Source organism: Postia placenta (assembly GCF_002117355.1).
Source record: "Postia placenta MAD-698-R-SB12 unplaced genomic scaffold POSPLAscaffold_11, whole genome shotgun sequence".
In the NCBI taxonomy this organism is placed as follows: Eukaryota; Fungi; Basidiomycota; class Agaricomycetes; order Polyporales; family Adustoporiaceae; genus Rhodonia; species Rhodonia placenta.
Window position 1 is genome coordinate 48,427 of NW_020169842.1, and position 21,761 is coordinate 70,187.

The 21,761-nt window shown below is 54.2% G+C and overlaps 6 protein-coding genes and 2 non-coding genes across 8 annotated transcripts; 4 read left to right on the forward strand and 4 right to left on the reverse strand.

Moving 5' to 3' along the window:
• Positions 1-1,067: 1,067 nt before the first annotated feature.
• Positions 1,068-3,865, forward strand: POSPLADRAFT_1183304 (hypothetical protein; the record flags this gene model as incomplete). Its single annotated transcript, XM_024488991.1, has 9 exons — positions 1,068-1,171; positions 1,302-1,465; positions 2,143-2,713; positions 2,770-2,891; positions 2,949-3,011; positions 3,064-3,217; positions 3,276-3,446; positions 3,509-3,567; positions 3,627-3,865. The coding sequence occupies 9 exons, from the start codon at positions 1,068-1,070 to the stop codon at positions 3,761-3,763; spliced, it is 1,545 nt and encodes a 514-aa protein (XP_024336430.1). The 3' UTR covers positions 3,764-3,865.
• A 97-nt stretch (positions 3,866-3,962) lies between these two features.
• POSPLADRAFT_1149188 (hypothetical protein) lies at positions 3,963-8,711 on the reverse strand (the record flags this gene model as incomplete). The annotated part of the gene is made up of 6 exons (XM_024486280.1): positions 3,963-6,486; positions 6,541-6,756; positions 6,816-7,949; positions 8,001-8,215; positions 8,273-8,476; positions 8,529-8,711. The coding sequence occupies 6 exons, from the start codon at positions 8,709-8,711 to the stop codon at positions 3,963-3,965; spliced, it is 4,476 nt and encodes a 1,491-aa protein (XP_024336431.1).
• Positions 8,712-9,750: 1,039 nt separating this feature from the next.
• On the forward strand, positions 9,751-9,830 carry POSPLADRAFT_t102. The gene has a single exon. It is a non-coding gene; the product is annotated as a tRNA-Gly (tRNA).
• Positions 9,831-10,166: 336 nt separating this feature from the next.
• On the forward strand, positions 10,167-13,550 carry POSPLADRAFT_1048138 (hypothetical protein; the record flags this gene model as incomplete). Its single annotated transcript, XM_024479447.1, has 11 exons — positions 10,167-10,590; positions 10,648-10,718; positions 10,770-10,855; positions 10,912-11,013; positions 11,067-11,149; positions 11,351-11,511; positions 11,570-11,864; positions 12,099-12,318; positions 12,373-12,428; positions 12,647-12,703; positions 12,760-13,550. 11 exons carry the CDS (start codon positions 10,167-10,169, stop codon positions 13,548-13,550), a joined length of 2,346 nt encoding a protein of 781 aa, XP_024336432.1.
• On the reverse strand, positions 11,998-12,077 carry POSPLADRAFT_t113. Its single transcript has one exon. It is a non-coding gene; the product is annotated as a tRNA-Gly (tRNA).
• On the reverse strand, positions 13,548-14,499 carry POSPLADRAFT_1183305 (hypothetical protein; the record flags this gene model as incomplete). Its single annotated transcript, XM_024488992.1, has 5 exons — positions 13,548-13,693; positions 13,755-13,926; positions 13,979-14,107; positions 14,167-14,280; positions 14,371-14,499. The coding sequence occupies 5 exons, from the start codon at positions 14,497-14,499 to the stop codon at positions 13,611-13,613; spliced, it is 627 nt and encodes a 208-aa protein (XP_024336433.1). The 3' UTR covers positions 13,548-13,610.
• A 310-nt stretch (positions 14,500-14,809) lies between these two features.
• Positions 14,810-17,193, reverse strand: POSPLADRAFT_1048140 (hypothetical protein; the record flags this gene model as incomplete). Its single annotated transcript, XM_024479448.1, has 5 exons — positions 14,810-15,105; positions 15,172-16,100; positions 16,185-16,392; positions 16,732-16,794; positions 16,839-17,193. 5 exons carry the CDS (start codon positions 17,191-17,193, stop codon positions 14,810-14,812), a joined length of 1,851 nt encoding a protein of 616 aa, XP_024336434.1.
• A 2,561-nt stretch (positions 17,194-19,754) lies between these two features.
• Positions 19,755-21,592, forward strand: POSPLADRAFT_1035237 (hypothetical protein; the record flags this gene model as incomplete). Its single annotated transcript, XM_024477069.1, has 5 exons — positions 19,755-19,762; positions 19,817-19,885; positions 19,943-19,952; positions 20,010-21,478; positions 21,523-21,592. The coding sequence occupies 5 exons, from the start codon at positions 19,755-19,757 to the stop codon at positions 21,590-21,592; spliced, it is 1,626 nt and encodes a 541-aa protein (XP_024336435.1).
• Positions 21,593-21,761: the final 169 nt, after the last annotated feature.

Genomic DNA, 21,761 nt, shown 5'->3' on the forward strand with positions numbered 1-21,761 from the left:
ATTGTCCTGGTCCACTTGTTGTGCGGTCCGTCCAAGTCACTGCAAACTCGACATGCTCACGCCTAGTCTCCGATTGCTGTATAAAAGGTCATGGGTGCGTATTGGATTTGCCTAACATACTGCTCAATATGCATAGCTAGCATACTGCCCGTTCGACGCGCGCGGCGCGTTCCCCTACCCGTACCCTACCTGATCACGCTCGTTACCCCGCATCAGGCCGCGACGAGACCCCTCACCGAATGTCCTACTACCCCGAGGCAGCAGAATTGCTGAAATCTGCGCATGCGGCGAGCCAAGCAGCATTTGGGCTTCCATGATAGTCTTGTGCCTTGCCGGAATGCATTAGGCAATCCCTCGGAGACACCGGAAGACCTTCTCGCAAACAGGCCTTCCTCGACTGCTACATCCCTCGTGGCGTCGGCCAGGCTCCCCTCACAGTCTCCATAAAGCGTTCACATCGTGCGACGTCCATGCCCTTCGACGGGGTGCACGGCCAGTGCTCTGGCGGATGTGCAGGGATGGTGGCGGGTCACTTCCGACACGTCAATGGCGCTCTGAAAGGACGGTCTTCATGAGGATGCTGGGCAGAGATGAAGCGGAGAAGGGGTCCAGTCGCGTTGAGTTGGGGCGCACTTGCTTGGGCGAGCAAATGTAGGGTCTGCGGGCAGGTTGGTAGCTTCTCTTATGTGTTCCATATTGCTTTGTCTCCGGCCCCTATCTCGCTGTACCTGTCCATTATGCCAGACATATGCCCATCACCCCGCAGAAAGTAATACCCCTGCAATATACATCTTTCCGTTATCCATATTATGCCGAGCGATATAGAGGACGTCGGCGGACCGGCGTAACGGGCCCCCTGGAGGCGGGGCCGGGCGTCTGACGATAACAGAAGCAGCGAACATCCGTTACATACTTACATACAACGCCGAGTCAGACGACGTGATACGACTTATTCCCCGGGCCTCGAGCGCACGACGCACCGTCGCGCAGCCAGTGCGTGTACGTATATAAGGTCCCCGCGATAGGTAACACCTCGCGCCTGCACTTGCGCTCAGCCCCCAACGACCATGTCCCAGCCTATCTCCGACGCCCTCCTCACCCAGATCCTCGGCCAGCTCGAGGCCCTCCAGGTCTCGCAGCAGGCGCTGCAGGCCAAGGTGCGCACGCCCACGTGTGGTTTGCGTCTGTCGTCTGGGTTGCTTAGGAGTCCTTGATCAGCTAGATGCATTGGCGCACCCCGCAAGTCCGGTCTCGTCGCCTCAGTACAATACCATCGCTATCCCGACGCACCACCCTGATAGCTCGTTGTCCAGCATCGCGCCCACAGCGATCTCTCCATCCGGCCCGCTAAGCCATGGACAGAGCACCACATCGACCTCAGCCGTCGGGACGGGCTCGGATAACGGCGTCATCGGCGACAAGGAGCGCGAAAGGCTGCTGTACCCAGGGAGAGTACTGCTGACAAGTGAGTTCGATACTTATCAGACCCTATCACTCTCATCCCTGTTGGGCTTTGCCTGGCTTTCCGGTGTATTACGAACGCCTTGCGGCGGCGGCGTGAGAGTCGCGCCGCGGCGTGGTGTCAGCTACCGGTGATGGCGGTGCTCTCAGCCTACCAGGCAACGGGGGGCCAGATATCCCTGGTCGTATCCAGGGTTGTGGATGCCATGGTAGAGATCGGACGTTTCTAGAGGAGTCGTCAACCTGTACCCCGTATGGACTACGGCAGGGCGTGACCAGGTGGTAGTAGTGACCTCATGGCAGTCTGCTCCAACCTAGGTCGTCGAGCCTCCGCATGCAATGTTTAAGATCCAACTGGCCGTGCTTAAGTCTGAGTCCCGCCCCAGGATCTGGGTGGATGAAAGCGCATTAGCCGCAAGTGCAGTCCGTAACATGGGCATCATGTCTCGAGGACCCTGAAGGGATTCTACGCCAGGTCAGAGCGACTGGCTTGCAGTGTATAACTCGGGTGTAAAGCGGCAGTGTATTCTCTGACGGCAACGCCCGCGCGAAGCAACCGAGCCATCGGATGTGATGGTCCTTGGACTTCTGTCATACCTCAAATTCGGCATCAAATTCGTTCATTGCGCGGTATCGTCTGTTCATATCATATCATGCTAACCCCTCCCCTCTCACCTTCAGCGTACCCCGACCAGTCTGGCATCAAGCCCTACCACCTCAACTGGGGCGTGGCGGATCCTGCCGTACGCGGGCCCATCATCTGCTCGCGCCTGCCGTCCTCGATCAAGCAGCGCAACGCGATCGGCGCGCACTCGGGCTCATACTCGATCTACCGCGCATTGGCCATCGCGATGGGCACGCTCGCGCCGTCGCACAAGCCGGACTACTCCAAGACGGAGCCGGCCGTGCCGATCCCGCCGCAGCCCGCGTGGGCGGACCCGACCAAGATCGTCTCGTTCGACCCGTGGGGGCACGTCGTCCCGCAGGCGTTCCGCCGCGAGCTCGAGGAGCTCGGGCTGGACGTGCGCCCGAGCATCGCAGTCACCAGGGGGCACCTGAAGCTGAGCGAGATCGACGAGACGGCGCGCAAGGGCGACCTCAAAGTCGACGGGAAGATCCTCCTCAAGAGCATGCCTCTGAGAAATGCGGATGGGACAGAGAGCACGGCGGACCCGGGCGTGGAGATTGCGATCAACAAGGCTGCGGTGGAGCCTGTGTGGTATCTTCCTGGTGTTGCAGAGCGGTTCGGCATGTGAGTGCTTCTAGACAGCATGCCATGTGTATGGCTTACCGAGATTCCGGGACCAGCTCAGAAAGCCTTCTGCGCCGTGCTCTGTTTGAGGACACGGGAGGAATGTACCCTGAACTGATCACTCGACCCGACATCAAGGTTTTCCTCCCGCCAATCGGCAACTTGACCGCGTACATCTGTATGTGCTTAATTTCGCGCGAGTCCTGTAACATCATCGTGACCTCACCATTCACAGTCGGTAACCCTGCATACCTCTCAGACGAGTCAAAGGAGCTGACTCTTCGGGTGCATGATGAATGTTAGTTGTTACGTGAAACTGACCGGATACACTCAGCTGACATTTGTCACAGGTAACGGATCTGACGTCTTTGGATCGGACATCTGTACGTGCAAGCCCTATCTGACATACGCGATCGAAGAATGTGTGCGCGGCGCACAGCGCGGAGGCGTTGGGCTCGTCGTTTACTTCCGCAAGGAAGGCCGCGCTCTTGGCGAGGTGACCAAGTGCGCATTCATCTACAATCATCATGTGTCCCAGGAGCTCACCGATGGCCGCCGACAGGTACCTGGTGTACAACTTGCGCAAGCGTGGCGGTGACTCCGCGGACAAGTACTTCAAGGCCACAGAGCTCATCGCCGGCGTGAAGGATATGCGCTTCCAGGCGCTGATGCCGGACGTTCTACACTGGCTAGGCATCAAGAAGATTGACAACATGGTTTCGATGAGTGACATGTGCGTTGAGACATCTTGAGGCACCGCTTTTCTCGATATTGACGGACCGATGTCTTGCGCAGGAAATACAACGCCATCGTGCAGTCGGGCATCCCGATCCTCAAGCGATACGACATTCCCGGTAAGCTCCCGAACTCATCCATGAGTAGAATGCGTGCCGTGACTTACATTTATTTGCAGAATACCTGCTGCCGCCAGATGCGCGTGTCGAGATCGATGCCAAGATCGCTTCTGGGTACTTCACGAGCGGCAAGGCCGTCACCGAAGCCGATCTCATAAAGACAGTAGGCAGAACCTGGGAAGAGACAGAACACTGAGCCAGGTGTGTTACGCCAGCGTGCGTGCGTGTTGCGACCATCTATAAATTTGTATAAATCTGGAACGATGTAATGATACACTATCCGACCGTGTAAAGCTACAGGTACTCGTGGAACAATCCTACTTGCCTGGTATATGCTCGAGAGATGTCATGCAATATAGATCGACGAGAGTGTGTCAGCAGCGACCGTGAAGACTTCACCAGTCACCATATTCGGAAACATCATCCCACTCATCCTGCTGCTGGGCGACACGCAGCAGCTGTATCGCTTGTTCCGCGGCAGCGAACCGCACCTCCTCTTGGCTGGCCCTGCTCCGATACACTTCCGTTACTTCCGCGACTTGCTCGTCGTCAATTATGACCGCGCAGCTGACATTGCCATGGGCCTTGTTGACTTGGAGCTTCACCTGCTTTTGAGGCACCTGCTTGGCCGCCCAGATACAGAGACGGGAGATCGGGTGCTGGACGTCGACTTCCTGGCGAGCAATGCGCTCTATCATGTCCATGATGCCCAACTTCCGGAGGACTGCACGGACGGCGTCGAGAGTGCCCTTTGAATCGACGAAGACGGCACCGAGCAAACTCTCGACCATGTCGCTGATGAACTTCGGGGCCTGCAAGCTGGTCAGAGCCGCCCATGGATACAGTTCGCCTTTGGTGAGCGCCTCGTGAATCGCCTCCCCGCTCCTCTTGAAGCGATCTGCAGTGACATGCTGATCGTCAAGCACGCGATGACTGGAGTGTAGAAGACATTGCCATAGATAGATATCATGCTGCTCGGTTGTCTCTGACATTCCGCTCGCGCGCGTCCAATTCGCCATGGTGGCCTCCTGCGTGGTGCGCGTTCTGAGGCATATGAACGCCAAGAAATGCGAGTTGACCAGAGCCTCTTTGTAGATATGCATGTATCCCGGCTTGAAGCCCTTGCCGTCCTGGCCGGGCGCATGATATAGCCAATCCGTCACCACCATATCAAGCGCGGAGTCTCCCAAGAATTCAAGTCGCTCGTACGACATCGTGGTAAGATCTCCATGATAGCTGGCATGGGTGAGGGCCTGCACAAGGAGGGCTTTGTGAGTGAACTCATAGCCGAGCATCGTCTCGACGAGACTCAGCTGAGGAGGAGGATAATCAAGTTCTTCAATCTTGGTCACAATGTTGTCGAAGTGCTGGGGTATCGTTTGCCATGAAGGGAGTCCGAGACCGAAGATGGAAATGCAATTTACTGCCAAATCGAAGCTGCCGTGCTCGTACGCGGCGCCGATGAGCGACTCGACTACGTCTGCTAGAACCTTTGTTGAGAGCTCTTGGGTTTTCGTTTTTTTCTTCTTATCGTCGTTATTGCCATTCGCGCCTTCCGTTTTCGAACCAATGTCCTCTGGGCCCGACATGTAATGGGGTCTCCATTTCCTCGGCACGAACCTGTCGCGAATGATCCATTGGTAGAGACCCTTGGAAATAGCACACTTCGCAAGCTGCACGTTCGATACCGCGTGGTCTTTCCTTCGTGCTAAGTAGCCCTCGTGCCAAAGGGGGTAGTCTGCGAAGAGTTTGATACTGGTGATATACTTCAACACGGTGTCACCAAGAGTCTCTAACCGCTGATAGTTGATCAGCTCCTGGGCGACAGGCGCCGTCAGAGCTGTCGAGAGAAGGATGTGGGGTACATCAGCTACTGGTGACCCAACGAGAAGCTCTTCCCGAAGAGCCTTGACGGTCAGTGTATTGGCGAGCGATCTGAGGATGGAGGGAATGAGCGCTGAGTGCTCGACGTCATCCACAGATATCAGCTCCACCGTCGTATAGCGGGGCAGGAGGAAGAGTGGCGGGTCGTGGTTCAGCCCTTGGGTATCGGAGTCCAGCGGGACCAGGAAATTAGCACGTTGTACGAACGGCTGAGCATGGATGAGGGGGTATGTAAGTTCGACGTCCGGGAACCCTTCATAGCCCTCCAGCAATTCTGCCTCCTCGTCGATAGTTAGTGGATCATGGCGCCATCTCGTGAACCGAAGGGCTTTGCCAAATTTGTTGTTAGGTCGGACCAATGCGAGGTCTGGCGGGAGACCATAGGCTTTAGCGAGATGCTCAGCATTAGCTCTTCCTACGTTCTCCAGTGGGACGCTGAGTCCACGACTGACTCGTCTCTTCATCCACTCTCGTCGTTCATTCCATAGTGGCTCGTCCTTTCCCTCGGATTCTGGGAAGAAGAGGTAGCAGTAGTCGGCTGCGTTGGGTTTCATATGAGCACTGTACAAGGTGGCGAACAGGCGTGTTGTGTAGACACGAGCTTTCTCTATGAATTCTTGGTCGCCCCGGAATAAGCCCACTGCGTGTAAATGAGTCTTTACGGCACCACGGCCAGGAATGTATAGAGTGGGTGAGTCTTCTGAGTTCAATTGAGGCAGCCGATTCCGTGTAATCATTCGCAGAGCAGGCAGACCCTCGATTATCATCCTCGTCTCCCACCACTGGTCATCGTCCGCCTTGGAAGTCCACGGGTCCATCTGGATGGAGACGCGCTCGGTCCCTGCGCGCTTCTCTATATCCTCCAAGAGCTTCTTCACTTGCTCTGCGTTTTCAGGTTCAATTGCGCTTGACAGAGGGAGGAGATGGTCGTTGAGAAGGCCTGCCTTGTGCAATTCTACGTACGTCTTGAAGGCGGCGTGCCTCTGCGCCGACCGCTTCGTTTTGTGCACCTGCGGGGTGGAGAACGAGCGCAAGCTGACAGCATCCTCATCAAAACAGCCCGTAACTGAAATATAAACAGACACGTACTGCTGTGGCACCGCACGGGGCAATGTGACCGTGGCACCCCAAGGACCCTTGTACGGTTGAAGGCCTCCACTACGGTTAGGCTTTAAGTGCCAATCCTCTGGATATTCCGGCGGATCGAGCTCATATAGCGCCATCTGTCCACCATATCCAGCATTTGGGAGCACAGCACAGAAATGGTTCAAGTGACTTGTAGATGACTGGAGTGTGAGCACCGCACTACACGGCAACAAGGTTAGACGGTCCATGTGTCATTATTTTGGCGTGTGTAAACGTACCCGGTCGAAGGAACGCTGTATATGCACTCATTGTCGTCCTCATCGTCCTCATCGAGCGGCACATTCGTCACCCGACTCTGATCGTTGTACAGCTGCATCATGCGCATCTCCGTCTCCTCCCACTTCCGGACCGTTTGCTGCGATGCACCACTGTTATCAAACATGAGTATAAAGCTGCTGCGTTTCCTGCGTGCGCGACCTCGGCTCTGGGCCCAGGCGACGACGTTCGGCGGAGGGTCAAAACGAACGACACTCCCGCACGCTTGGATATCGATGCCTTCCTCCGCGACGGAAGTAGAAATGATGAGATTTTTCTCTCCACATCGGAACTCGCCTAGCGTGTCTGTCTGGGAATCCTTAACCATCTCACGCGTGATGTCAAGGAACGAATGTCGTTGAAAGCTCGAGGAGGTGCCTAGCAGGCATCCGAGGTTAAAATGCGCCGTCTCCGGCAGACGCTGGAGTACTTCCGCGAGCGCAAGGACGACGTCGCGCCGCGTGACGAAGACCAGCCCACTGTATGTCTCGTCTTCCGCACGGAATTCGGCCTCTTCTGCGACGAGGCAGCTTACGAGCGCCCGTACCTTCGGCGAGATCTCTGCGTAGATGTCGTCTAGGTGTAAAGAGGCAGGAATCGTGTGCACCTTATCCAGGCAGTCCAGCAGATACCGCTTTTCGTTGTTCTCCCACGACGACATGATATTGTTGTACGGGTTCGCAGCACAGCGAGCCTGCTCTATCACCTTCACAATGTACCAGTCTGCCGCCCACGGGCCAAGGTCATTGCAGATGTCGAGCGCCGCCCGAGCGAAGTCCCGCAAACCCTTGTGGCAAAACGTGTCTTGTTTATCGACCGTCTTTGAGAGTTTCTGGTCGATGCGCCGTCGCTCATCAGCGGAGCGGGCCTTCGCAAGTTGTGCACGCAAGGACCGGACGTAAGGGTCATTCTCGATGTTGAGTGAATCCACTACCTTCTGCAGCGAGTTATAGTTCTGCGACGGTATTGGGCCTTCGGCGTAGTCCGGGAGATCGTAGATAACGTGCTTGAATATTGGCCGATGTACATACTGGGCCAGCTCCGCTCGATTCCTGCTAGAGGAGCGGATTGTGCTGTCTAAGTTGTGTTCTAGCGCCCTGAAAGTAGAACGTTCAACCAGAGCGTCAAAAGACAACACTTTGACCTACTCGAACGACGCATCAACGTTGCCGCCATATATTGGACTTGCTGTTAGGCCTAGTATCATCGGCCTCACGCTGCCTACTGGCAAGTCCAAATTGGGGCGTGGGGGAAGGGTGTGGTAGAATTCCTGCATAATCACGTTGTATGGATGTTTGGAGATTGCGTGATGCGCTTCATCGAAGACCAAGAGCCCAACGTCTTGCCCTAAATGAATATAACCCTGCAACGCACACCATACAATCAGGCGACGAAGTGTGGTTATAAAAAATAAGCTTACATGGCGCAACGCGTCGAGAAGGATTTGCGGCGTGGACACAATGATGCGGTGGGCACTCAGGATACGCCGCCACAGAGCTGAATCTTTCCATTGGTTGGGCTCAGATGCGCCCGAAATCATGGTGACGTTGACCGGAATAGCGGTCTTGATAACGTTGCATTGCTGCTCAACGAGAGCTACTGTGGGTGCCAGGAACCAGGAAATCTGTGACAGTGCTCTGTGCCGGTTGTTATTGGTCAAGCTGAGCCTCGCTCACCTTATTTAATTCGCGTTCCGCCTCTAATTTCATCCGGAGGACCGCTATGTGAGTCTTCCCCGAGCCCGTATCGAGCGCAATGACCAGATTCATGCGCAGACTTTCTTCCAGGAGCTCCTGCTGGTAGCCTCGAGTATGGAACACCGGCTTGTCTGGTGTTTCCGGCTGCTCCGAGTCTGCCATAGTGCTATTCTCGCTAGACAACAAAGACCAAAACGCAAGGTGTGTCAATAACGGGGAGAAACGGCCATCAACACGAGAGAGAAGGTCGAAGTGAAGGTCAGCAGTCCGATTTCGAGAGCATGACGAGCTCGAACTGATGATCTCGGTCCAGCCACACCCCTCGAACGGACACTTTCTCCTCGCAGTACACGCCACAGCCATAACATATAAAGTACTAGTAGCAGTTATCACGCCTGATTACCGGGCCCAGATAATTTTGGGCGTGTCAAGCATAATAAATAATCTCGCCTGCGCCATTATCACCTTGTCCTTGTTGGCATAGCACGTCGATATAAGGACATCAGTCACATCGCACACCTGCTTGCATCAGGATTTGCGATTTACCAGGACTCTACTAGCGTAGACCCGTATCGCAGCGCGACCCTTATCAACGAATGCCACATATGGGCCGCGCCTTCGCCACACGGCCTGGCCCGCCTCCGGGACTGCGGTGCCCACAAGCGTGGCGCCCTTGAGTGGCCTTGACAGAAGTGCCCAGCCAATCTCATGATAACAGGCTCTTACCACTCCAGTAAAACAGGGACTCTTCTCTTCCGTCATAATCCCCGCTCGCGACGCCACAACAAACAATCGGGCCATGCTCACCTTCGCTGTAAGGCCAGAGTGAGAGAGTTGGAGGAAGGATCAACAGTCGTCGAGCACGACGATGGAGAGTGGGATGGAAAGGTAACTGTGTGGCCGCGCGGCCAATACAATCACTTTTGTAGCTCTCGAGCTTTGACCCCGGGACTGCGCAAATCAGATAGACGCCTTTTCCGGCGCCCATGCATTGCATACGAGCGTTCAATTGTGTGGCGATAACGCTGCCGAAACCAGTTGCCTAGGTCCACGTTGAAGAACACTTTCTGCATCGTCCTAACCCCTCCATGCTAGCCTCCTGAAATCAGACGTCGATATCCGTAGACAGCTGCAGTCGTGACAAAAGGAGACGAAGACATCCTGCAGAGCCCTGAATGTTACTCCCGCATATAGTTTCGTGGCATTAATGGGGTAGTGGTAACCTGGGTCGTTGCCATTCGCTATCTCGACCCGCCGGGGGTTCGATTCCCCCTTAATGCATTGTATTTTTGTCGACCTTGCACAGGAAGGTCTTCACTTGGCAGGCTATCGTTCAAGTATATATATATAGGCTGTGTTGATAGTCGAGTTTCTGTCGCAAAACTCGAAGTAAGGGCGTCTGCCGACTGCTCAGGTAGGCATTGTATTTGGGACAACTACCAAAGCTGACACAACTGTTGGCCGCACAATTTATTGAGGGATTGCTGTTGGCAGTATCAGTATCAGCGCGTCTGACTAGACGCGGTGCAATCAGCACATGACCGCGACTGCACTACGCGTCTATCCTCAACTGCGTTCATTGAAGTTACCTCAGCTCGGTTCCGCTGCAGCCTTCCCATGTCCGAGTCCATACCTCTTGCCAGAGTTCGTTCACCGGCGGCAGCACGCTCTGACTACGCACGAGTAGACCCTGAAGATACCGAGCAAGAAGCTGAGCTCCACCATGTCTCTTCCTACGACAGTATGGAGGACGATGCCCGCCTCAGCGCCATTCATCCCCCGTGGAAACGCAATCTCTACATGCTCGTCGAGCGGCCGACATCCTCCTTTTCTGCCTTTGTCGTGCACGTCCTCACGACCTCTCTCATCGTCATCTCCGCCGTGGTGACCGTGCTTGAAACGATTCCCTCTTTCCACTCTATTCCGCCGCAGATATGGTTCGGGCTAGAGACGGCGCTGGTCGTGCTTTTCACTGTCGAATACGTTGCGAGATGTGTCGCCCACTCGGCAGATCTGTGGACCTTCTTTCGGTGGTTTGGATGTATGGCTCAGCGAGCACGCTGCTCTGCCTCCCCGCGTTAATGTGCCGGCTCTGCAGCGTTCTTCGCACTGATCGACCTGTTGGGTATTTTGCCCTACTACATCGAAATAGCATTACACCAAGATACGGTACGTTTGTGACGGCACTGTCTTGCATTTCGTTTACTCACACTACGTCAGGCAACGTTCTTCAGATTCACAATCCTACGAACGTTCCGACTTCTGCGAGTGTTCAGGCCCTTCCGCCACAATAACACAATCCTCCTGTATGCATTGATTCCTCGTCTCACCGTCGTAAAATGACTCCTTTTCACCCGTGCAGCACCATAGAGGTAATGTACCTCTCCTTCCGTCGCTCGCAACATGCCCTTCTTGCTCTGTCATTCTTCGTTGTCATGGTTCTTGTGGTCTTCAGTACATTGCTGTAAGACTCCCGAGCCCCTGCCTGTCCCATACGCAAGCTAACCGCACACGCAGGTACTTTGCTGAACGAGGGACCTGGGACGAGGTGCTCGGGACATTCATCAATTCAGATGGCGATCCGAGTCAATTTGCAGTACGTACCTGCTTGACCTCTATGAGAAACAGTACTTATATGTGCGATAGTCTATACCCGCTGCAGCATGGTAGGTATTTATGACTTTTAGGGTTCCTTTCCCTCTGACCATGCTGCTAATCTAGGTTCGTGATAGTCAGTGAGTCATTGCTATTCCTATCTCGTCTTGTGTATAATCTCCTGGCCACGCTAATGACATGATCAGCAATCACGACCGTCGGTTACGGCGAGATCACCCCTCGCTCGTTCCTAGGCCGACTTATCACGCTCCCGCTACTCGTCTTCGGGCTGCTCCTCATCGCGCTGCCCACGTTCGTTTTAGGGCGTGAGTTCAGCATGATCTGGGAAATGATGAAAGAGGACCAGGTGAGCGTCCTCTATCCTCTCTCACTGTCAAGCCGCTAACCCCCCGAGTCATTAGCAGGTCTCACACGAGGATGTCTTCAACGCGCATGGCATCGACCCGCTCGCGTCGCCAACGCTCGCGCGCCAGCGCTCCATCTCTGTGCACAGCATCCGCGCGGATCCCAGCGCCGTGACGGCGGATTTGTGGCGGCATCCTCGCGACGAGCCGGGGACGCTCCACACGTCAACTGGACATGATTTCCAGGAGACGCAGGCGCTGCGTGCGCAGATTGCGGAGCTGAAGACGACTGTAGACATGCAGGGTGCTATGCTGCGCCGCATTTTGGACGCGTTGGAAGCGAGGGGGAAACGGGGTAAAGGAGGTAGCCCGAATGAATGAATAACTGTCATTATGTGTATTGGTCGCTCTATACCAGGGGGGTCCTTGATGTGTTATATTGCTCTTGTTGTTACCGAGGACATGCAAAAAGTCATACTACCATATGATGCATTAAGGGGGAATCGAACCCCCGGCGGGTCGAGATAGTGAATGGCAACGACCCAGGTTACCACTACCCCATTAATGCGATACATATTATCCGACGTAGATACGTTCTTATTCATTCTGCCGGGCTATCTTCAAGCAATCGAAATGTCAAGTACTCCACCGCCGGGTACCCAGTCACTCGCAGTGAATATGTCCACTAACATGCAACGAGGACTTCAGAGAGGGCGAGGACAGCACAAAACATATGCGCCTGGCAAGCGGCGCATGGAGCTGATGCCTTCGGTCAGTCGGAGTAGCGGCCTGGACAAAGACGGAGATGCGTAAGTTCGAGCGACGACGTTGCGCGCGATCTGAACTCCGTAGATCATCTCTAGCCTGAGAGACCACAAAGTCCAAGAGGAGTATCGCGTTTTTATCGAGGGCAAGGTATGTGCACCCGCTTATTGCGGCAGATGGGACTTGAGTCAATCACCGTTCCCGGCAGCTAGTGAAACACTGGAAGGAGTATCCCTATAGGTCAAGGCGTCCTGTAGGTCCTGTAGATACAAGAAGGCAGAATGAACAAGAGAATTTACTGATCCTTTTCCGTGAGTGCAAAAGTCTGCCAAGTGAAGACGCAGTTGATTAACCTGTACACCGTCGCCACAGGTAAGCTGCGGGAGGGTTTGTTATCGTCGAAGCGGAGCGACGCATTTGCCCTTGAAGGTATGTCGACAATTTTTAGTGGCCCCGTTGTGTGTATCTCATATCGAGAACAACAGTCTACGAGACTTCGTTATGCCTCTCTGTAATTTTTTGCAACACCAAGCAGACGGCCTCCATCCTCTCGCATCTCCTCCCGCACCTGTATTCAGCGTCTCCGTTTTCCCCGCCGTCAGCATCCCACTCCCCACTACCAAATGTCATCCTGTCGCTTTTGCACGAACTGCTCGAGAGCTACCCATCTCAAAGCCGATACTTTGAGCGGCTGTATTCCCTTCCCCGCGCCTTCATTCCCCGAGACTCGGAGGAGTATCGTTGGGTGAACGATCTCGCCAGATGTCTCCGTAGGAGAAGCTATGCAAATCTAGAAGAGCTGACGTGTCGACACGCATTTACAAGCTTTTTTCTCAAGAGCGATCAATCGGCCTCCGAGACAAGCAAGACACAAGATGCCACGCTCATTGACGCAAAAGATGCAAACTTTTTGGCAGGGGCGCCGGCTCATCTAGCTCTCGAGGCGGCTTGCGTACTGAACGATGCATTACGCGCCAAGGCTCGCGAAACCACCTGGCTAGTACTGCGCAGTGCATACCGAGAGCTTCATTGTCTGCCCTCTTGCGGTGATAATGTCGAACTTAAGCCGGACACTGGTACTGTGCCGAGCACGGCCCACTGGCTTATACATTCTCTGGCCCTCCACTCTGTCACGTCGGGTCTAGAACACACCGAATCGGCTGATAAGCTGGTCAACGAGTGGATGGCGGAGAGGTGTACAGCAGGCGAAGTGAGGCCCAAGGATGGAGCTGGTATGGAAGGAAGGTGGATGATCTGCAAAGTCGTCGCAAAATAGGGCTAAAGGTACATTATTATACTGTAAGTTTACATGTATCAAAAATAATGCTTGCGACTGTTAACTGTCAGGGACGCGGAGAAGTTGGAATTTATCAACAACGATCTGAACAATATCCTTCCACTCTGTCATGGCTCCCAACCCTAAGCGGTCGTAGATGATAATCAGGGTGGACTGACAAGTCATTGAATAAAAACGACACACCAATGTCTCCACATGCAAGTTTCTTGCCTATAGGACCGACTATCTGATATCCTATCACATCACGCACGATGCGGATATGGTCGTTCGTCAAGGGGTGTTCGTACATCAATGTATTCATGGCGGGAAAGACATAAGTAGGCGTCGTCGGAGCCAGAGCACGCAGCAACGACGTCTGAAAAAGGATGCATATCATATGAGGTGGAATGAAAGAGTCGAAGGCGTACCACAAGGTTATCACAAATCCCATGCGCAATCTTGGATAGCGTATTGGCGGAGCAGGGCGCAATGAGAACAACGTCTGCCCAGCGGCGCAGCTCGATGTGCAAGATAGGGTCTCCAATTCTGTATCCACCCTGCAATAGAATTTCGCTCAGTATGCTATACTTATTACGCCTTGCACATGAGCACTCACATCTTCCGTCCATTCGTCTTCGTCGCGCCATACTCTGGCACCAGCCACTGCCGCGGCGTCAAAAAACGCCAATGAGGATTTCGTGGACACGACTTCAACTTTCACATTACGATACTTCCATGCGACGTGCAAGACGGGCATGAAGTACGATAACCAAGGCGTAAGCGTAGGCGCATTTTATTGTGTAGAAATGGGGACACCAACGGACAGAAGTTCAGACACAATGAGAGGTGCCTTGATGGAGGCAACACTTCCTGTGGTGATCAGCAAGACGTGCACACACCCGTCCGTGCGTTCTTGCTCTGCGACAAATGTCCGCCTCAAGCTCGACATGACGGAGCTGGGGCAAGATGTGTAAGACGATACGGCTTGCCAAAATGGGAATATGTCTGGCCGGCCTTCGCCATCAGGCGGTTTGCACCACTTATTCAAATTGGGGCCCGAACGGAGACCGTCCACTTTTTGAAGCGGATCGTGATTAGGAGGTCGACCGGACATGGCTGATCATGCAACATTTATTACAGACGTATAGACAATTGATTGAGGGGCAACAGAACTTCAAATTCAAACGAGCGAGAATATTTCGTGTCCAAAACGAGACACCAGCCAATCCCCAGAAACTATGCTTCAGCCTCGGGGTGTGCTAAACCTCCTCTTCCGTCTCAGACGCAATAGCGGGGTCGTTTCCACGTATCGTGTTGAAGTCGAGCTTGCGGCCCACGCCTTTACCCTTGTCTTGAGCAGGGTACAAAAGCGGATGGTGGATGAATGCGGGAATTTCGTCGGTCGGAGTGAGCGCTTCCACCTCCTCGTCCGCTTCCTCTTCTTCCTCGGCGGCAGGAGAAACAGCTACACGAGGAGGCCCTCCAGAATCTTTCTTGGTTGACTCTTCACGCTGCATGATGGCGTCCCTAGCGAGTCGGGCCTCGAAGGGCGCATCTGTGCAGGCTCCATGAACGAGTCTGTTATGTGTATGCGCAGCGCACGAGCGTGCAGGACACCCACCTGTCTCCCATGTCAGGCTGGATTGCTCGGGCGTGTCCATACCGGCCGGGCTTTCAGCGTCAGACACCCTTTTAGCATTGTCTTCTAACGTCACGCGAATCCTCTTCGTCAACGCAGCAACGTCAGAATACGGCGCGGTATATGCTACCGGCGCGGGCGGAAAGCGGGAATATGCATCAGAGCCAGTCATGATGTGCCCCAGAACAGATGTAGAGTGTGACTGCAGAGAGGGTGCGAAAGACAGGACACCCGTTGGGGACTGGGACAGAGCAGACAGATAGCTGGAGGGTTCAGGGTAAAGCAGGGCGTCGTGCGGCAGAGCGTCAGTTGCATCCAGAAGTAACTGAGCCAGGTAAAACATGTTGGAGCCATTGTCCTGCGTTTGCGCTTGGGTTATCTGACTGGGCACAGGCGGCAAGACAGGAGCACTAGGCATAGCAGGCTGAGAGTACATGTTTGAGTGCTGCGTTCCACCATAGACATATGAGCTATTGCCAGAGCCAAGGCCATGCTCGGAGGCCCCAGGGATCATCATAGGGAATGCTAGCGGGATATAGCCCAGAGACGGAGACTGGGACAAAGAGCGCATCCCAAGGAAACCATCCGGCAGGGTGTAGTGCGGCGCCTCAGAATCATTTGCAGCCTCAGACTTGAGAGTCAAAGATACTCTAGCCTCGAGAGAAGTATGTTCTTCACGTCCGCCCGATGCTTCCATGCTGTTGACTTTGTGCGCAATACCGTATCCAAGATCTTCGTATTGCTTGATGCGTCGAAGAGATGCTGATATCGTCGAGCCAGTCCCAGAGCCCGAGCCAGACGAACTCGACGCTCTAGTGGAAGACGACTTCCCAGACGCGGAACCGGCGGCCAGGGACCATCTCTTGTTCCTGCGCTGCCGCTGCATCCAGTCCCTAATCCACTTTTCCTTCCTGCAGTGCGGCATCGGCCCCGCACATCAAGATATCAAACGACTGCGCGGCACCCAGAGGAAAGAACCTAGCATAACGACTCACAGCCCCGTATCTCGCACGGCGCGCAAGACGTGCTCCTTTGTTGGGTTGGGGCCACACTGCCATAAACTCTTCAGGATGACCAACTGGCGGGCGTCCGCGATGACCCTATTCGGCGGAGGCTTCTTCGTGCAGGTGGGTACTTGGGAAGAACCACAAATTCCGCTAGTTTTGGTGTTCATGTTGGCGTTCTTGAGAGTTGCTGGCTGGCCTAAGTCGAACGAACGAGCACCTTCAACACTAGAGGTTCGATGAGTTGAAAATGACTTCGGGACCTCGGGAGAAGCGCTGGGTTCGAAAATAACAACTCCGTTGTGGTCACGGTGGCTGATATTCAAAATCACTCATTATGAACTGCGATTGATACCCGTTGCTCACCGTATAAATGCCAGATGAACGAGATTATCTGAAGCGCAAGCTTCGAACTCATCCGGTCATTCAAGGACAGAGGTAAAAGGAGATTTAGACGGAGCACATACATACTAATACACATGATACATAAACAATATTTGCCAGAACGATCCTACCAGGCACCATCCATCGAACGTACCCGCGTCTAACGGCACGTTTTCCACATACACCGCGCGTACAGCACCGGTCCAGCCAGCGTGCACTACCATCGACCGCTCAGTCGCCCCGCGGCCCAGACCAGCCCACCACCGCCCACAGGCACGAGCAGCACCCACACGCCAATGTCCCAGACGATGCGTCGCCCTAGGCGGCGCCGTTGCAACGTGCGCTCCTTGCGCTGCAGTAGCTCGTCGTGTCGCGAGTCGATGCCCTCCACGGCCTGCGCGCTGCTCGGGCTCGTGAGTACGGGCGTCGTGGGCGGGATGATGATGGACAGGGGACGGCGCAAGTTGTGTAGCACAATGTGGATAAATGCTATTGGAAGAATCAGGGTCAGCAAGACTGTTACTAGATTGTGGGATGGTGCATACCGGGTAACATGTATGTGCTTAGGAATGCCAGGAGCCACGTGATGTCGCTGAGGATGGGCGAGAGAGGCCATGACAAAAGAGATAGACAGATAGGGATGAGATACAAAACGAGTCTTGAGAATGGAAACGAGGAAGCACGGCGGAGGGATAATGGTATGGGTAGCGCGGGGGCAGGTATAAGGACTGATGGGATAGCCAGTACAATAGTAGCAGTATAGAAGGCTGCTGTCATGACTGTCAAAGTCTGAGGTGATGTTTCCTGTGGCTTGAAGAATTCAGTACCAATGTCACGAGAAATGACGAGGCGACATACCGATGGGGTGTCTGACGCCTGGAAGAATGCGAGAGGTAGAATACATAACAGCGCTATCCCTACAGACATCACAGACAGGAGTTTAAATGAGTGCGATTGCCTCGGCCTTGTGGTCAGGGGCTGCACCGTGCCTCTGAGGGCTGCATATAACGGTATAGTTGACGACGTCGTGAACGTGAATACCATTGGAGCTGTCAGGATCACGAGTGATGAGTCGGGGCATCTAAGGAGAACTGGCATGATACGCACAGATCCCTTGCCAGAGAAGACCCAAAGACGGGGGGCCCACGCTGGAGACAATAATTCCCTGGGTATGTGCGTGAACCCGGCATCCAAACCAAGCGGCGTAAGTCGCATAGGAGATCCAAGTAGCGTAGATGACACGGTTCGCAGCCAGAGTTGACGCAAAATAGAACGGCGATACTGTCAGCGCAAGGAGGGTGGAGACCACAAGATTCCGCGGAAGGAATAGCGTCTCAGGGAGTAAGGGGAGGAGGGCATCCACAGATACTGCACTTGTCTTCAGCAACATACCATAATTCACTATACTTGAGCACCAACCTCGCAAATACATCGCGGACAGCAGCACTCGGAACGCCCCCGAGCAGAAGCGGACGAGCTGCCGCAGTATCCGCCTACGGCCCTCTCTACTCCGCTCTCTCACAAACGTCTCCAGCACAATCTCCTCCATATCGGCTCGGCCGACATAACGCGCTAGCATGTACCAGATCTGGCGCGTAAATGCGGACAATCCGGCGAAGAATAGTAGCACTGGGATGGACGTCTTCAAAGGTAAACCTGCGTCCGGGAGCAGCAGGGCACCAAGTCTGAGGAACGGCGCGAGGAGGTATGCGAAGACGGTCAACGGCGGCATGGGCGGGATAGCGGACGCCTGCACGCGCTCTGCCTGGCCGTTGACCTCGTCATCCATTCCGTCGTTTTCGTCGTCACTAGTGAAGTCGAATGGCGTGTTACTGGCCGACTCGTCCGCATCCGGGACGAGGATAAGGGCTGCAGAGGAGTCGAAGGCATGGATGGGGGATTGCCGCCCCGAAGAAAACGAGTCGGAGCTGGCTGACGAGCGCGGGCTGCCTGCAGTGTCGGGCATGGCAATTCTGAGGGAGTGGAAAAGGAGCGGAAAGGGACCGAGAGAGGTCAGGGGCAGAGACCAGTCTGCGGGATGGAGTTGCTGGCTATACTCTGGGCTGCGGAGGAGCAGGCACGAGTTCAAGTCTGCTTGTCAGTTTCTCACGCTCCCGACCTCGATCGCTTCCACTCTCCGCCCGTGTACTTCGACGCGCCGAGCTTGATATTTACTACGTCACGGAGGAGGATGTGCATCCAGAGAAGGTAAGCATTTTCGTGCGATGAGTGCGATATCTGCGTCGGCACAACGTGGAGGGAGAGGTCAAGGGCAATGGGGAGGAAATGCAAAGATGCCCTCGCCTTTTATACTGTGTGTACTACGACATGAAATCGAAGCGGCATGGGTATATCAGGGAGTCTTTAGACGTATGCATGACATCATGAGATGAAGAGGTGTTGACGTTGATCAGCCTCTCCATATCGAGTAAGAATGCGACCATATATGATTTCTTCGCTGAGACATTAGCAAATTCTCTACTAGAACCACCGAGACTCCCGCAAACATGGGTTTCAGCAACTGTGGCTTGATATGATTTCCTCATCTCCAAACAGTGTTCACATCGTTTACACTCCGCATAAACCTGTAGGTCGCTGCTCGTATGTGCGCGCCATGATACATTTACACCGCTTCCAGAACGGCAACCTTAATAATGATAGACTTACAGGAAGTTGGGCCGAGGTGAGGCAGAAGCTTCGGCTGGACATGGCATAGCGCATGGACGATCGATGGACGTCGTCGACCCAGATGGCTGTGACCTGAAGAAATTGGCCTCACTTGAGACTGTAAGGTTCTGCTGGGAAGTCTAGAGTCGTTAGTGCGATTTTTGCTCGTATGCACACGGGCTGATCGTGCTCAACGATCCAAATGCAAGTGCATGCAAGTGCCTTGCAATCTTAGGACGGATAACATCTATGATGTCTCCACACAAAGTACTGCTTCAAGTCGCTGCTCTTCCAATTTGCGAGAGGGATGGTCATGCTGGCTGAGGCTGGCTGAAGGACGTTCCACAAATGGTATAACCGGAGTTTGAAGTCCGACACCTCATTGACAACACGTTCAGACGCCACATCAACTTGAACGTTCTGCCTCCATGCGTGTGGTATAAAGACTGCCAAAGCACGTACTATCTGTCCTCTATACTTTCATACTGACGAAAAATCTAGACGTCACTCATGCTTCCGTACGTCGTAATTTGAGCACTATATGCGCATGCTAAGCTACCTCTACGTGACAGGCGTGTGGCTGCGTCCTTGGAAGATGCGCAGGAGCAGGTTTCTACTAGTAAGGGAGCAAATGCAAGCAGGTTGGGATTGATAAACTTGTGCAGTTCATAACCCATCACTGACAACAACTCTGACAGAGTCTTTCGAGTGAGTACTTGCATAATATGCGCAACTTCTTGATTGTAAACGTGTTCCGTGGCGCAGCACGAGACATCGTCAACCGCTGGCGAGATCACCCGGCTTACAAGAGACCCGCCAATCAACAAGCTTCCTCTAGAATTATTGACACGCATATTCTGGCTGACAGTACCCCCCTTCAAAGGATTCGACGCTGTCATTCAAGGCTTCTGGTGGCCTAATATCGCACGAGTGGCAAAGACCCGAGAGTTGGTGCCGCTCACGCATGTGTGCAAGGGATGGCGCGCAATTGCTCTACAGACACCATTCTTATGGAGTTCTATCAACGGCAGCAATAATCTCGCGGAACCACAACGCGCAGCGCTCTGGGCAGCACGGGCCCCGCCGTCAATACCTACCGCGGACGCGTTTTTGGCGAGATCTGCCAGCATACCTATCAACATCTTTGCACAACGGGACCTTCACCCGTCCGTACTCTCGATGTGTCGTAACCACAGCTCTCGCATTCAAGAGTTGCACCTATTCTGCATTGACGACAAAGTGGAGAAGATCGTGTCCTTGACCGACTTTCCTGCTCCATGTCTTGAATATGTGACTGTCCATGCAGCTCAGTCAATGGGCTACGCTCGTGGCCTGCCGCCAACTGGTTCATATACAGTTTCGCTATTTTGCGGCCAAGCGTCTATGCTTCGTTATCTGACCTGGCAAATCGGCACCTGCCTTCCAAGCAACCAATTTCTCTCCCTCACGCATCTCAGCATACGCCCCGTCATATCCGCTGTGCACCACCAATGGCAGCTAACAGATTTATTGACGCTACTGTCTGGATGTCCAGCCTTGCAGGAGCTGGTACTTGCCCGCTTACAAGATAGTCTGAGGTATGACGACGTCCCAAGCGTTGCACTGGCGTCTTTGCGTAAAATTAGGGTGGGATGGGTTCACCCTACGCTGGCGACTTGGCTGATTGAACACATCATACCTATCGAGAACGCAACGGTGCACATCGAGTCAACTACTGATACCTGCCCGTCTTCATGCCGTCCAGCTCGCATGCCGATGTACCGCGGCGAGCTCGCGCGGGTATTCCTCTCCACGGATATGAATGACGTCATAACGACCGTCACTGCTGTTGGTGTGACCTCGGGAGGTATTTGTGTCGAGTGGGCATCGAATCGATACAGACGAAAGTGCCCAGCTTGCCTTCACTGGGCGCCATCCTTGTGGGCAGTGTGGCCGCTGGCAAGCACCCGGGAGCTTTGGATCAGCGAGCATGTGGATCCTGAATGGCTGGGCGGATACCCTACGATCTTCCGATCACTCCCATGCCTCAAGACAATATTCTTCTGCGAGAGCGTGTACCCCAAGTTTCGTTTCGGAAAATACTTTGACGCTTTCGTGGCAGCGCTATCAGCGCGTTGTACAAACGGCGTATCCGCCTTTTGCCCCCGGTTGAAGACACTGCATCTCTACCTTGTAACCGAAGCTGTAGGTCTGGAAACCTTGGCGCAGTTGAACGCGGCAAGGCGAGCGCTAGGGTGCCCGCTCGAGTCTATTGTTGTTGAATACATCGCGGACACAGCTTGGAGGCCGGGGAGATTCTCCGACAAGAAGGATCTACCACAGCTGGGAGATCACCACGAGTTCATTGAATACCGCCTCCGGGAGGATCCACCTCAATTATATGATCCTTCTTTACTTGCTCCTTGATCAAGACAGCCTGTGGTCGCTTTCTTGAAGGTGGATCGGTTACTTGACAATGGGGTCACCAGGTATCCATGCGTCTGGCTAGGCCAGTCGCCACTTCATGCGTATGCTATT